Below are 15,989 nucleotides of genomic sequence, written 5' to 3' on the forward strand. Positions count from 1 at the left end.
AAGGCATACAGGTCTATGGGAAAGAACTTAAAGTACTTGCGTATGCTGATGATGTCCTGATGTTGTTAGGTGACCCCCAGACCTCTTTGGAGAGTCTTCTCCGCGTCATTAGTACATATGGGAAACTGTCAGGGTATACGCTTAACGAAGCAAAGTCACTGGCTCTGCCCTTAGACGCTGCAGTGAGAACTACATGGAGGGGTCCACTCCCCTTGCAATGGGAAGAACATCAGTTTTGCTATTTGGGAGTCACTATTCCAATTGATCTGGGGACCCTGTATGATAGGAATGTGCAACCCCTACTAGATACCACGAGGTGTTTGCTACAGCTTTGGAGCTCATGTCCACTCTCGCTCATGGGCCGGATAGGTCTCATTAATACGGTGATAGTTCCTAAGTGGCTTTACAAATTTCAGATGTTGCCGTTGTATATGCGGCGAAGGGAGGAAAGGATACTTAACAGATTAATATAGAATTTCCTTTGGAATCACAAAAAGCCTAGACTCCCCATATATGTGATTCAGAAGCCGAGACCACAGGGGGGGATGGGTTTGCTTAACATACGCCAATTAACGATAGCCTGTGCTATGAGACACATAAGAGATTGGCTGCTGGAGAGTCAAGACTTTTTTGCAACTTCACTAGAGCTGGCAATGTCCCCCACTGCACACTTGGGCTGGGTGCTCCAGCATCTGGAAGGAGATTAAATAGAGAGCTGGGCGGGAATCCTGTAGTTCCCTCAGCGAGAGCAGCATGGCGATGGCTCTGCAGATGGCACCATTTCGACTGGAAGGTGACACCTTTTCTGCCATTGCTTCATAACCCAGATTTTCCGGAGGGTACCTCGTCTGTGGCTTTTAGCCGCTGGCGGAAACTTGGAATAAGGTACATTTATCAATTGGTGTCTGAGGAGGGTAAAATTCGGCCATTTACAGACCTGCAACAGGAGTTCAAACTGAGGGAGATAGACCGTTTTGCAAATTTACAAGTGCAGCATTATATCATAGCCTTGGGCTGGTCTAACAAGTGAAGATGTTCAAGATATACTGAGTACAGACTTGACATTGGGGGCGCAGAATCTAGTGCCCCTCAAATACCATCACAGAGCTCTGCAAGATTCCACAGAAGATATAGACTTTTGCAGCTCAACGTTGGACTGCAGACCTGCTGTCAGATGTCACTGGAGAGATTTTGAACAAGTTTATATCCTCCATTTAGAGAGTTTCCATTTTCACTCGATACTGGGAGATGCAATATAAGTTTGCTCTATGACTATATATCTCGCCAGCAAGAGCTTTCAAGGCTGGTTTTGGTGACTCGGACGCATGTCCTTGGTGTGGCCAGGCCCTGGCTACGCTTGGTCACATGTTTTGGTTTTGCTCGCATGTCTTGCAGCTATGGGCCCAAATCCTGGGTGAAATCAAGAGATACTGGGGTCGTACAATACAGAGACATCCCTTGTTATTGTTTGGCAAATACAAAAGCATTAAACCAACTCTTCCAGGATTTCTGTCCTTCTTGCAGACAGCAATATTGATGGGAAAGCGAGTCATCTTACTGCACTGGCGAGACACCAGAGCTCCTTCTGTACGAACCTGGAGAATACAAATGATTGAGCTCTTAAAGTTGGAGAGGTGTGGACTATTGGATTTGTCCTCCAGAGAGGAATTGAGTTTTCAGAGGACATGGGTGAACTTTTGGGATACACTGCAGCCTTTGGCGAGGAGTAGAATTCTAAACTGAATATACCAGAGTTCATGTCATAGTTATGATCTGTACTTGGACCACTTGTGCTGTGGAAGGGAAGGGAAAGGGAGGGGTTAGAAGGGGGGGGGGTCTTGGGGGGATATAAAATAGAAAAACCGGAATATTTTATGATTTACGAATATGTTGAAGGTATTTTGTATTTATATTGTTTATCTGCAGTATTATTTGTTCATTACCTTTCTTGTTAATAAAACAGAATTAAACATAAATGCCTTTGTATCGCTCCATGGTGCGACCGCACCTCAAATATTGTGTTCAATTCTGGTCACCGCATCTCAAAAAAGATATAGTGAAATCAGAAAAGTGCAGAGAAGGGTGACGAAAATGATAAAGAGGATGGGACGACTTCCCTATGAGGAAAGGCTAAATCGGCTAGGGCTCTTCAGCTTGGAGAAAAGACGGCTGAGGGGAGATATGATAGAGGTCTATAAAATAATGAGTGGAATTGAATGGGTAGATGTGAAGCGTCTGTTCATGCTTTCCAAAAATACTAGGACTAGGGGGAATGCGATGAAGCTACAATGTAGTAAATTTAAAACGAATCGGAGAAAATTTTTCTTCACTCAATGTGTAATTAAACTCTGGAATTCATTGCCAGAGAATGTGGTAAAGGCGGTTAGCTTAGCGGAGTTTAAAAAAAAGGTTTGGACGGCTTCCTAAAGGAAAAGTCCATAGACCGTTATTAAATGGACTTGGGGAAAATCCACTATTTCTGGGATAAGCAGTATAAAATGTTTTGTACATTTTTGGGATCTTGCCGGGTATTTGTGACCTGGATTGGCCACTGTTGGAAACAGGATGCTGGGCTCGATGGACCTTTGGTCTTTCCCAGTATGGCAATACTTATGTACTTATGCAGATTCTTTTACTCATGTTCAGATGTGCAGAGGTGTTTCTCCAGGGCTTTGAGACTGTGATTCTGAGAGCTGTATCGGTGGTTAGAGGTGGGAATCTGGGGTAAGAGAGCTATGACGTAGGGTGAAGAATAGACGAACCAGGTAGGAGTAGGTCGGGCTGGATGGCTGGAGAGTGAAGTAACTCTGTTGGGAGGGTGGAGGACTGAGGATTTTGTCGCTGCGGGTGCTTCGTCGTTGCTGGGGGTAGGAGTAGAGGGCTGGTAACAGCCCCGTGCCGCCTCTCCTTCTGTGTGCTGGGTTACACGGGTCCAGCGGGTCTCACAAGACACCGTCTGTGTGACACCTCCACTACGTCTTCCCGATGTTTCTTCTTCCCTGCCGCCCTGGGTGAGTCGGCAATCCGATGGTCACTAGGGCTCAGGAACTCGGGCAATTCTCCCGATGATTGCGTCCACTCCCGCCACCGGGGTTGGCGCAACAAACGTGGTCGGGTGCTTAGTTGATCAGACCCCCGCGTCGCACATCAGGAGTCTCCGCCGATGCTGCTCCGCTCTCCGGCCCTCACCGACTCCGCGATCTCGCCTCCGCTCGCCGCTCCCTCACTCACCCTGCCGTCCCTGCCGGTGCTCGACTGGCCGGCGTTCTCGGTGGCCCGTCCTCAGGGAGCACACATGGGAAGACTCGCCTCAGCAGCGTTCTCGGTCTTCCAGGTGAGTCCCGATAGTGATATTTCTCCAACTTATTTCCCAGAAGACTGTTGAATTTTTTGACAGCAACAAAGACTCTGTATCTTCTTTTATAAGAGTGTGGAAAGCATTTAATTCCTGGCTGAGAGGTGAAGTGATTAGCTTCTCATCTCACCTTCGTAAAGCTAATAATGCTAAAATCTCTAGTCTTGAAAGGGAAATTTGCCAGCTTGAAACAACTCTTTACACATCCTCGTCTAAGTTACGCTTCAAAAGCTCAGGTTGCTTAAAATAAAGTATAATTCCTTGTTGTCAAATATCTCTAATGCAATTACTTTCAAGCAAAGTGCTGTGTACTATTCAGAAGCTAACAAAGCTGGTAAACTGCTTGCATCCTACCTTAAAGGCAAGAAAACCAAACAGCGTAAATATACCATCCAGTCATCCACAGGGTCCCCTTTGACCTCCTCTTCTTCAATCCACGAAGCTTTTGTATCTTTTTACAAGTCACTCTATTCTTCAGAGGTCACTGCTCAAGACTCTGAGATCTCCAATTTTCTCTCATCATTGCACTTACCTCGCCTCTCGGAGCACTATATCAACCAGCTTAATCAACCCATTTCTCATGATGAGAATGTCTCTGCAATCAAGAAGCTACCTCTAGCCAAAGCACCAGGACCAGATGGCCTGCCAGCGGAGTTCTACAAGTCCCTCTCATCTTTTTTATCAGTCCATCTAAAGTCCTATTTCCAAGCCTTACTTGAGTCATCCTACTCAGGCCATTTACTGGACGCTAACATAGTAGTGCTGCCTAAACCTAATAGAGATTGCACTCTTATACAAAACTATAGGCCATATCCACTCACTCATACACAGAGACCAGGCTGGTTTCGTTAAGTCTAGATATGGTGCTGATAATACCAGGTTATTGTGTCATGTCATCCACTTTGCTCGGTCAAAGAGCTACCCTGTATTGTCTGTTTCTTTAGATGCCGAAAAAGCCTTTGACCAGGTAGAGTGGAAATATCTGTTTAGAGTTCTGGAGCAGTTTGATTTTCCTGAATCTTTTACCCATATGCTGCCACTATTACACTCATCTCCTTCCGCACGAATTGTGGCCAATGGAGAGTTTTCTAATTCGTTTGCTTTGTATAGAGGCACCAGGCAAGGTTGCCCCATCTCTCCACTGCTATTCAATCTGGCCCTTGAACCCCTTTTAGTGGCCATATGTAAGTCTAGAGACATATTTGGTGTCTCTTTAGGTAAAGAGGAGTTCAAACTCTCAGCATATGCGGATGACATCTTGTTACACCTCACTAGCCCACAATCGTCTATGAAAGCCCTCATTAACTTAATTTCCCAATTCTCAGAAATTTCAGGCTATAAAATTAACTGGGACAAAACAGAGTTGATGCCTCTGAATGATGCCTGTGTTTCCTTTTCAATTCAGGGCTTCACTCTTAAATGGGTAATTTCTTCCATTAAGTATCTTGGTGTCTTCTTTGATAGAGATCTCTTAGTCACTATCAAAATTAACTCTGACAAACTATTTGCAAAAATTGAGGCTTCTTTATCAGCGTGGTCCTCGCTAAATCTTACATGGTGGGGTAGACTGGATACCATCAAAACGATGATAGTGCCCAAGATCACATATGCTTTGAGTATGATTCCTATTCTCTTCCCCTGCTCTTTCTACAGACGAATGGAAAAGCTGCTCTTAAATTTTTTATGGAGCCATAAGGTACCCAGAGTCTCTTTAAGTAAGCTAAAGTTGCCTAAGCAGCAGGGCGGAGTCAGGTTCCCTGACCTCCTACTGTATCACAAGGCTTTCATCATGCGTCAGGGCTTGGAGTGGGTTGCTCCTCTTAAATTTGTTTCTCTAACCAGGTGGCTAGTATTTGAACAATCCATTATTGCACTGCTGCACTCCTACCTAGTTGGCATGCACCTTCCAAAAAATATTGTCTCCAATCCGATCATCAATGTTACCCATAAATTACTGCTTTCTTTCGATAAACCTCTGAGCACTCCTTGGTCCACCACGACCTTCACTCCTATATGGAACAACTCTAAATTTAGAATTGATAAAAAGCAAGTTTCTTGGTCTCATTGGCAGTGTATAGGAATATGGGCCCTTAAAGATTTTATTGATCTAAGAAACCAAACGTGGAAAACTTTCTCGGATATGAAAACTAATTTTTCACTACCAGATTCTCAATTTTATCAGTGGCTACAGGTTAGCTCTATGTTGAAGAAAAGTGAATTGCAATTTCAACATAGGCCTCAAATCCCAGAGTTAACTGACATTAATCTGCGGCTGCAACACACAGGCCATGTTGCCTCCCACATTTACAAGTTAATGCTAAGTAAATTTCCTGTCAAGTGCACAGGTTTACGTAAGTGTTGGGAGGAAGACATTCAGCAATCCATCTCAGATAAGCTATGGGAGAAGATATGGGGTTCCTTATTTAAATGTTCCAGATCTTCATCAACTTTGCAATCTTTGTATTTTTTAATGCATAGATCTTTGTGGACGTCCCTCAAGCTGCATATAATTGACTCTTCTACTTCCAACTTGTGCTGGTCCTGTCTGTCTCAGCAAGGCAATCTTAAGCACCTTGTATTTGATTGTATATGTATTCAAAAATACTGGAAAGAAATATGGTCATTGCTAGTAGATATTTTCCATCTTCCTGGTTCAACAACTTATAAACATGTGATACTTAAAGGCCAATGCTTCAAAGGTATTCTGAAATCTAATGAATGTTTCATTATCAATACCATGCTCTCCTTGGCTTTGAAAGTAGCTTTTTTTCGCATTGGAAGACCTTATATCGAGTTACCTACCAGGAATGGTGGAATCTATTATTTCAAACTTATAGGTATGAAGTATATCTTGCTAAAAAATCACTTTGTTTTGCCTCACATGAGGAAAAGTGGCTTCCACTTATGTCTTATTTTAAGAATGTCTAGTGTAAATTGCTACGTTTTATCTTCTGATGTCCTTTGTGTATCCTCTGACATTTGCATTAAGCATGTCTTATTGCATATCCTCCTTTTTTTCCCCTTGTTCTCCCCCTCTTCTCTTGATTCTCAAATTATTTTGTATAATTAATCTTGTTGCATAAGTGTTATCTCCTGTTATGTCTTTGAATTGAAAATCAATTAAAAAAAAAAGAACATGAAAGTGTTACACTTTAGTTTTAGGTCAAACTCACTTGGAAACATGGAAGAAATACCTTTCAAAGGTAAGGTATATTTTCTCCCAAAAAGAAGTCATCCAGAGCTTCAAAGTAATGAGGCTTTGGCTGTGTCAGCTATTTTAGAGTCATCGAATGAAGAGGTCCAAGAGAGATCAACATTATTGGTCTGTTGTGTGTTTGAGCAAGTTGCTTATTAAAAATTCAATACTCTTTTTATGAGAAAAAGAATATGGATTTACCATTTCCTAGGCGACGCAGGAGCGGCAAAAATGTTTTATTTCAATTAGAAAAGAAACTTTGGCCTTAAGGGCCAAGTGTTTTCTTAGGTACCCATGCAAATGTTTAATTTATTACCTAGGGGTTAAGTATCTTTTCTTTGTCCCAGACCAATTATGGTCTTTTCTTGATTTAAAAAAGTGTCTGTATTTGCTACACTGATACTACTTTTGATTCTGTAATACAGTAAAAGGGAAGCAATCGGCATTATGTTAGTACTTAGTTCCTTTTTCTTTTCCTCTTTGAATAACTCTACTGTTCAAATCTCTGCCTCTTATTTGTTGTGGTTTAATGTGATAGGGGGGGGGGGACTATTTATTTTATTAAATCTGTTAGCGCACCTTAGTAAAGGAATTCCTTAATGCTCATATGCTTCTCTTGAAGATTAAATGTTTTAAGCATTTAAATGTTACCTGTTTTTTGTAGATTTTATGAAGATTGGATGTATGACTTTGTAGCTCACCGGAAAGGTGATTAAAAAAAAAAACCTTACAAAAAATTAAAAAGCCCCAGTCCTTCTTTCCACCCTTCAATTACAACAATGCAGACCTCCCAAATGCTGTCCTGCAGCGTCAGAATTAGAGGGCACCTTTGGCAGTTATTTCATTTTAATATTTCTAACCTGAATCATCAATTCTAGGTGCTGAACAAAGTACACATTATTATACATACAAAAAATATATACCTGTGGAGACTAACTTAATTGGGCAGGAATGCATCTATGGGCTCCTTTTACTAAAGTGTGCTAATGGATTTAGCATGTGATAAATGCTAAGAAGCTCATAGGAATAAAATGGGCTTCTTAGAATTCAGCGTGTGCTAAATCAATTACCACATCTTAGTAAAATGAGCCTATGTATCACTATAAAACATTAGCAGAAATTCTACCTGTGTTGAAGACAGACATTTATGCCTACTTAGAAGCAGATATAAATGTTGGTGTGTAAAGTATACACATATTTTACAAAATACATCCATAAATTGCAACTTCACCATGCTGCACCCAAACTCCTCCCCTGAGCATGCCTACACTATAAGTACACGCCTCCATGCACCATATGTACTTTTAGACATGTCCTAATTTTATAAGATATGCCATTTACAAGCATAAATCAGCACTTAATAAAAATTTGGACGTTTATAAAATTAGCTCTATAATGCATCAGGATGTTAGGATACCAACTGCTGCCGTACCGTGCTTTCCTTAATCCGAACAGAGAGAGGATGAGTTAGGATAACTCACCTGTGAACACAACAACAGGCTTCTTACTCTCTTCCTTGGCTTCAGAGCTCAGTGCCGATGACAAGCTGTGAGAATAAGAGGAGAGCAATATAGATAAGTTAGAAGGGGTAGGGGTGAGCAAGTGACTCCTATTCATACATTAAGTCATAAAAACAGGACCGTAAACATTTTCAAGCATGAAAATGATGAGGGCAAATTGTAATATTACCCTAACATACTGAAGCTAATGGTTCCTTTTACACTACACCAGTGTAGCAGCAGGGTACCAGAAAAGCAAGAAAAACTTAACAGGACTGTTAAGGCCACTCAATCATCCTATTTGTACCTGCTTACAATGCCACTATAGCCCTTATACCTTTCACTTCAACTGATATTAAGATCCCTTTGTGTCTGTCATTTGTGCTTGAATTGTGCCACCGTTTGACTGCTTTTGTGCTTATATCATATCTCCTTTTTTGCCTCCTTTCTACTAGGAAGTACAGGTTTGGTACCTTTTATCTTTACACACTGGGTCCTGTTATTTTTAAACATGGTGTACATATGGTTTATATTGCAGCTGTGAACTATTTTTGGTGGTCCTTCCTTATCGATATTCTGTTTTGGAGGGATGGTCTCCAGGACTGAACAGAGTAGTCAAACATAAGTACTGCCATACTGGGACAGACCGAAGGTCCATCAAGCCCAGCATCTTGTTTCTAACAGTGGCCAATCCAGGTCACATGTACCTGGCAAGATCCCAAAAACTACAATACATTTTATGCTGCTTTCCCTAGAAATAAGCAATGGATTTCCCCAAGTCCATTTTAATAATGGTCTATGGACTTTTCCTTTAGGAAGTCATCCAAACCTTTTTTGAACCCCGCTAAGCTAACTGCTTCTACTACATTCTCTGGCAACGACTTCCAGAGTTTAATTACACATTCAGTGAAGAAAAATTTTCTCTGATTCGTTTTAAATTTACTACTTTGTAGCTTCATCGCATGCCCCCTAGTTCTAGTATTTTTGGAAAGAGTAAACAAGCGATCACGACTACCCGTTCCACTCCACTCATTATTTTATAGACCTCTATCATATCTCCTCTCAAGATTTTATGTTATAGCGTTGGGGTCTCCTAAGAACTGCAATACTGGGTCAGACCAAAATGTCCATCTAGCTGAGTACCCTTCTTCCAATATTGGCCAAGTTAAATCACAAGATCCAGCTGGGGCCAATTCTGTTTAATATACTTGTAGGAGATATTGCTGAAGGGTTAGGAAGGAAAGGTTTGCATTTTTGCGGACGACACGAAGATGGCCAATAGAGGGAGGGAGTAGAAACAATGAGAAGGGATCTCCAAACATTAGAAGAAATGTCGAGGGTCTGGGAGTTAAAATTTAATGCCAAGAAGTGCAGAGTGATGCACTTGGGGTGCAGAAACCCAAAAGAGAGATACCGGATAGGAGGGGAGAGATTAATAAGCTCGAGTCAGGGGAGAGACCTTGGGGTGTTGGTGTCGGAGGATCTGAAGGTGAAGAAACAATGTGACAAGACGATGGCAATGACCAGAAGGATGCTAGGCTGCACAGAGAGGGGTATAACCAGCAGAAGAAAGGGTGTGTTGATGCCCCTCTACAAGTCATTGGTGAGGCCTTGTGTTCAGTTTTGGAGGCCGTATCTTGAGTATCAAATGTTAAATGTTTGTCTATAATTATAGCTAGAATTTTCAGATTATTGTCAATGGGGAAATGACGTGTTGTCAACTGTTAAACTGTTGTAGTCGTTTTGGTCAAATAGGTTGGTAATGACCATGAATTTAGTTTTTTCTTTATTTAGCTTTAGTTTGAATTCTGAGGCACAGGTTTCCATCAAATTTAAGCCAAGTTTTGCCTTTTATAAGATGTTTTGAATGTTCTTTTTGAAGGTTATGTATATGGTAACATCATCAGCATATATGAATGTTTTGAATCCTGCTGTTTCTAGCCTGTTACCTAGTGGTGACATCATTACATTAAACAGAATGGGCGACAATGGTGATCCCCGGGGGGCGCCACAGTCTGGTGACCAAGGAGAGGATAAGGTTCCTTTCATTTTCACTTTTTTAAGATCTTGATTTCAGGAATCCTTGAAACCATTTGTGGACTGTGCCATATATGCCAAAGTTGTCTAGTATGTTTAGTAGGATATTATTATCTACTACATCGAATACGCTAGACATATCGAACTGCATTATTAAGATCCTAGACCCTATGCTAATTTCTTTTCTGAGATTTGATACTAGAGTAGTAAGGATAGTCTCGGTGCTATAGCATGGTCTGAAACCCGATTGCGATTTGTAGTCCATAGTTTGTGCTGCTACTATTCCTTCCATCACCTTTATCATCAAAGGAATGAAAGCTACTGGTCTGTAGCTTGTTACATCAGTTATGGTGATTTAATTATTTTTTTTGGTATTGGTGTTCGGATAATAGAACCTTTATTATCTGGTAAAGTGCCGTGGAATAGTAGGAAGGAGATATGCTGCTGAAGCAGACTGATGAATATATTAGGAGCTTCCTTAATAAGGTAACTAGGACAAGGATCTAGTATGTATTGTGAGGTTGAATATTTTAGGAGGTAAAGTTTTACTGTGTCATGGGCTGGTGGTTGGAAGGAAGACCAGATTTTATTGGTGGCTATTCCTGTATGTGTGTCTGACTGTTTTTCATAAATATCTTGATGGTCGATTTTTAATTTGAGGACTCCTCCTCTGATTTGAACTATTTTTTGTTCGAAAAAAGTAGCCAGTTGCTCTGCTGTTGGTGGAGACTCTGTGGTTGTGGTTATTTCTGTTGTGGATAATAGGCTTTTTAACAAATTGAAAAGTTTACTGGTATTAAGGAAATTACCACTGATTATTGTGTTATAGTATTGAGTTTTTGCAATTTTGATCTCATTTTTATGTGTTTTGATGGCAATTATCCAAGTTAATTTGTTTTTGTTTGCCTTTAGCCTATTTTCTTTCCAGTTTTCTACATTTCCTTTTCAAAAGAAGGATAGATTGATTAAACCAAGGTGGAATTTTCTGTATATTGTATACTGCTATTGCTTGGACTTTTGTCTTTTTTTTTTAGTCATTATTTAACACAGATTTACTATGCAGTTTATCCTGAAGTATCTTCCTTTAGCTTTTTCCACTTGTGTCACCCTTCTATTTTATATTTCCCAGGACATTCTGTACTCTCTTGATTAATAATGTATTAGTTTTTTTCTATATAGACCCTTTATGAATACTTCCCAACATTTATATATTGTATTATATATTGTATTACGTATTTCTTACATTGGATGGTTCTGAACCGTTTGTTTTCCCTGCATTATCATCGTTTCTTGATTTGATTGTTCTGCCTTTCTAAATATAATAATAATAATAAATAAAAATTTATTGAACTTGAAATACACTGGTCCCAGTACAGATCCCTGTGATTCTCCACCATTTACCTTCTTCCATTGAGAGAATTGGCTATTTAACCTATGTTTTCTATCTTTTAACTAGCTCCCAATCCACAACAGGACTTTGCCTCCTATCCCATGGTTTTTCTCAGGAGTCTCTCATGAAGGACTCTGTCAAAACATTTTCTGAAAATCTAGATATAGTACAATCAAATGACTCGCCTTTAGCCACATGTTTATTCTTGCCTTAAAAGAAATGTAGCAAATTGGCAAGTCTAAATCCATGTTGACTCTGTTCCATTAAGCCATATATTTCACTATGAGTTCAGTAATAATAGCTTCTATCATTTTGCCCAGCACTTTCATCAAGCTTACCCATTTATACATTTCCTGTGTCAGCCCTGGAACATTATATAAAAATTGGTGTTACATTGGCCATGATCTCATCTTCAGGTACTGAAGACAATTTTAATGACAGATTACAGATTACTAACAACAGATCTGCAATTTCACTTTTAGCTCTTTTAGTATGTTGGGATGTACAGAGGGGCATTTTCAATATGACGTGTAAATCCAATTTAGACGTTTTGTGAAAAACATCCAAAAATCCAGTAGCGAACATGACCATTTTCAAACTAGAAAATCATCAAACTTTTTGTTTTGAAAATGGCCATTTGATAGACTTTTTTTTTTTAATGTTCAGTGTGTCTATCTTTTAGGACCATTTTTGAAAAAGAAAAAAATAATCAAAGGGGAAAATGCACTAGAACAAGCCATTAGGATGTATGGGGGGGGGGGGGGGGGGGAAGAGAAGCATTCTTAATAGACTGGCCACACGGACATCCCAGTAGAGCAGGGGGGGAGCACTGCAGTGGACTTGAAATAAAAGGTTCCAGGTACACATCTCACCATTACCCCCCGTATATTGTACGGTGAGCCCTCTAAAACCCATCAAACACCTATTGTACCGAAATGTATACCACTACAATAGCCCTTATCCCCCTGACTCTATAACTGCATGTGTAACTTAATTAGTTTAAAAAGCCAATCAGTGTTGTCAACAGTACTTAACAAGCAATAATGAGATCTAATTGACAATAATTTGAATTTATGCACGCAAATTGCTAAGCATATTCTGTAATGCACTGCACCTAAATTTTAACGCACACAGGCAAAAAAAAAAAAAAAAGAGTATGGTTATAGGCAGGAAAATGGGCATTTTGTGCGTGTTCCGAAATGTATGTGTGTAATTACAGCAAAACATCTAAAATTGGGGTGTCAAAAATATGTGTGTGTAATTACAGCAAAACGTCTAAAATTGGGGTGTAAAAAATCGCAACGTGGACATTTTGAGAGAAAAACATCCTTCTGCCACCTTATGACTTTTTTGGATTTTTTTTTGTTTGGAAAGTATTATTATTATTAGCATTTATGTAGCGCTACCAGGCGCACGCAGCGCTGAACACCTGACACAGAGAGACAATCCCTGCTCAATAGAGCTTACAATCTAAAGTAATACAGACAGACAAGACAATAAGGGCAAGTACTGGGTGAGAAGGAACAAGCGGAGACAAATGAGTAGTGGCTAGGAGCCAAAAGCAGCAGTGAAAAGGTGGGTTTTCAGCATAGATTTGAAAATAGGTAGAGATGGAGCAAGACATACAGGCTCAGGAAGTTTATTCCAGGCATAATATTCTCCAGTCAAGGTGAATAACTACTCTTAACTTGTTGATTTGGCTAATTACAGCTTCCAGGTTTACTGAGATTGGTTTCATTTTATCCATATCGTCACCCTTAAATACTATTTCTGGAAAATGTAGCTCCCTGGAGGCTTTCATCACTCCACCCTAATTCCAGTTTAAAGCCTGCAACATCTATAACTAATTTAAACTCCTAACCTTTGCAGCTGCCCCTTTTAGCTTTTTTTTTTTCTAACCATTTCCCTCATTTTCTCATAGTTGCCCTTTTCAAAGTTAAATGCTGATGAAGTAGATTTCCTTAGTGTCTTCATTCCAGTTATTAAGTCAAATATATAGTTATGTGATGTAAGGTTCCATATTAGGCGTCACTGACCAGGAAAGGGATCTAGGTGTCACCATCGATGATACGCTGAAACCCTCTACTCAGTGGGCGGCAATGGCTCAGAGAGAAAATAGAATGTTAGGAATTATTAGGAAAGGAATGGAAAAGGAATGGAAAACAAAACAAAAATGAGGACATTATAATGCCTTTGTATCACACCATGGTGCGACCGCACCTCAAATACTGTGTGCAATTCTGGTCACCGCATATCAAAAAAGATATAGTAGAATTAGAAAAGGTACAGAGAAGGGCAACAAAAATGATTTATTTATTTGTTACATTTTCCCACTTATTTGCAGGCTCAATGTGGCTTACGTAATACCGTAAAGGCATTCGCCAAGTCCGGTAGATAACAAATACAAGGTGATGTGGTCGAATAAGGTTCATAAGTTTCAGACGCAGTGGGGATAGAAGAGAGGAAGGGTTGTGTGGTGTCCATTACGAGCTGTGGTTTTGCTGTGTTGCAGAGTTCTGGCACTTATGTTGGGTTGGTAGGATAGGCCTTTTTAAACAGGTAGGTTTTTAGTGATTTCCTGAAGTTTAGTTGGTCGTAGGTTGTTTTCACAGCTTTTGGCAGTGCGTTCCATAGTTGTGTGCTTATACAGGAGAAGCTGGATGCATAAGTTGATTTGTATTTGAGTCCTTTGCAGTTTGGGTAGTGGAGGTTTAGGTATGTTCGTGCTGATCAGATTGTGTTTCTGAATGGCAGGTCTATGAGGTTTGTCATGTATCCTGGGGCTTTGCCGTAGATAATTTTGTGTACCAGGGTGCAGATTTTGAAGGCGATACATTCTTTGATTGGGAGCCAATGCAGTTTTTCTCGGAGGGGTTTGGGATGGGAGGACTTCCCTATGAGGAAAGGCTCTTCAGCTTGGAGAAAATGAGTGGAGATATAATAGAGGTCTATAAAATGAGTGGAGTGGAATGGGTAGACGAGAATCGCTTGTTCACTCTTTCCAAAAATACTAGGACTAGGGGGCATCCAAACCAATGAAGCTACAAAGTAGTAAATTTAAAACAAATCAGAGAAAATATTTCTTCACTCAACATGTAATTAAACTCTGGAATTTGTTTCCACAGGATGTTGTAAAAGCATTAGCATAGCGGGATTTAAAAAAGGTTTGGATAGCTTCCTATTAAAGAAGTCCATAAGCCATTATTAAGATGGACTTGGGGAAAATCCACTGCTTATTTCTAGGATAACCAGCACAAAATGTATTGTACTGTTTTGGGATCTTGCCAAGTACTTGTAATCTGGATTGGCCACTGTTGGAAACAGGATGCTGGGCTTCATGGACCATCGGTCTGTCCCAGGCTGCTGGCGTCAACTTTTAAAAAGGAAATAGAGCGGCCTTTAAACTAGAAACGGGGGGAGGAGGGGGGGGGAAGGCTGACAGTCGCTCAAAAATGTGTGGTTCAGGATAAGGTATCTTTTGAGGATATCACCCAGACAGGGAAGAAAAGGTTACTTGTAAGTAAGGACGTCAAAGAAATTGTAGTAGATCAGATGGCCTTAAATAAAATTAATAATTACCAGACAGAAGATAACCTATTAATAATGCCATGTATTAAACGGAATATAAAACGGAACAACAAGCATGCATTGAAATGTCTGTACGCAAATGCCAGGAGCCTGAGACATACGATGGGAGAGCTGGAGTACATTGCACACAATGAAAAATTGGATATTATTGGCATCTCTGAGACCTGGTGGAAGGAAGATAATCAATGGGACACAGTCATACCGGGCTACAAATTATATCGTAGCGATAGGATGGATAGGATTGGAGGAGGGGTAGCACTGTATGTAAATGAGAACCTTGACTCAGATAGGCTGCAAATATTGCAGGAGACAAAACCCCTATTGGAATCTTTGTGGATTGAAATTCCACGTAAAAAGGGGAAAAGGACGGTGATAGGAATGTACTACCGTCCGCCTGGCCAGGACGAGTGGACGGACGCAGCAACGTCAAAGGAAATTAGGGAAGCGAATATATTGGGCAATGTAATATTAATGGGTGATTTCAATTATCCACATATAGACTGGGTTAATGTAACATCGGTACACGCTAGGGAGGTGAAATTTCTTGATGAAATCAAGGACAGCTTCATGGAACAGCTGGTTCAGGAGCCCACAAGAGAAGGAAAAATACTAGACGTGGTGGGGCATAATCGAACGCGAACGCCCATCTCCATGGGCGTCTATATCTGAGAACGGGTACGTGAAGGTGTGGGACAGACCGTATTTTCGAAAAAATAAAATAAAATGGGCGTCCATCTTTCGTTTCGAAAATACGGTTTGTACGGACCAAAATGCCATGGATTTAGTTGTTTGTGAGCTGGGTGTTTGTTTTTTTTTAGCGATAATGGAAAATAAAAACGCCCAGCTCAGAAACGTCCTAATCCAAGCCATTTGGTCATGGGAGGGGCCAGGATTCATAGTACACTCGCCCCCCTGACATGTCAG

General features: G+C 40.5%; 1 protein-coding gene across 2 annotated transcripts in view; it reads right to left on the reverse strand.

Annotated features, from left to right (window-relative positions):
* The window catches only part of THOC6 (THO complex 6), a 322,699-nt gene that overhangs the window by 164,975 nt on the left and 141,735 nt on the right, over nucleotides 1-15,989 (reverse strand). For both annotated transcript variants that reach the window (XM_030208909.1, XM_030208908.1), the window contains exon 3: nucleotides 8,033-8,097. In XM_030208909.1, the coding sequence (XP_030064769.1) occupies nucleotides 8,033-8,097 (65 nt within the window). The remainder of the gene's footprint in view (nucleotides 1-8,032; nucleotides 8,098-15,989) is intronic.

Source organism: Microcaecilia unicolor, chromosome 7 (assembly GCF_901765095.1).
Source record: "Microcaecilia unicolor chromosome 7, aMicUni1.1, whole genome shotgun sequence".
In the NCBI taxonomy this organism is placed as follows: domain Eukaryota; kingdom Metazoa; phylum Chordata; class Amphibia; order Gymnophiona; family Siphonopidae; genus Microcaecilia; species Microcaecilia unicolor.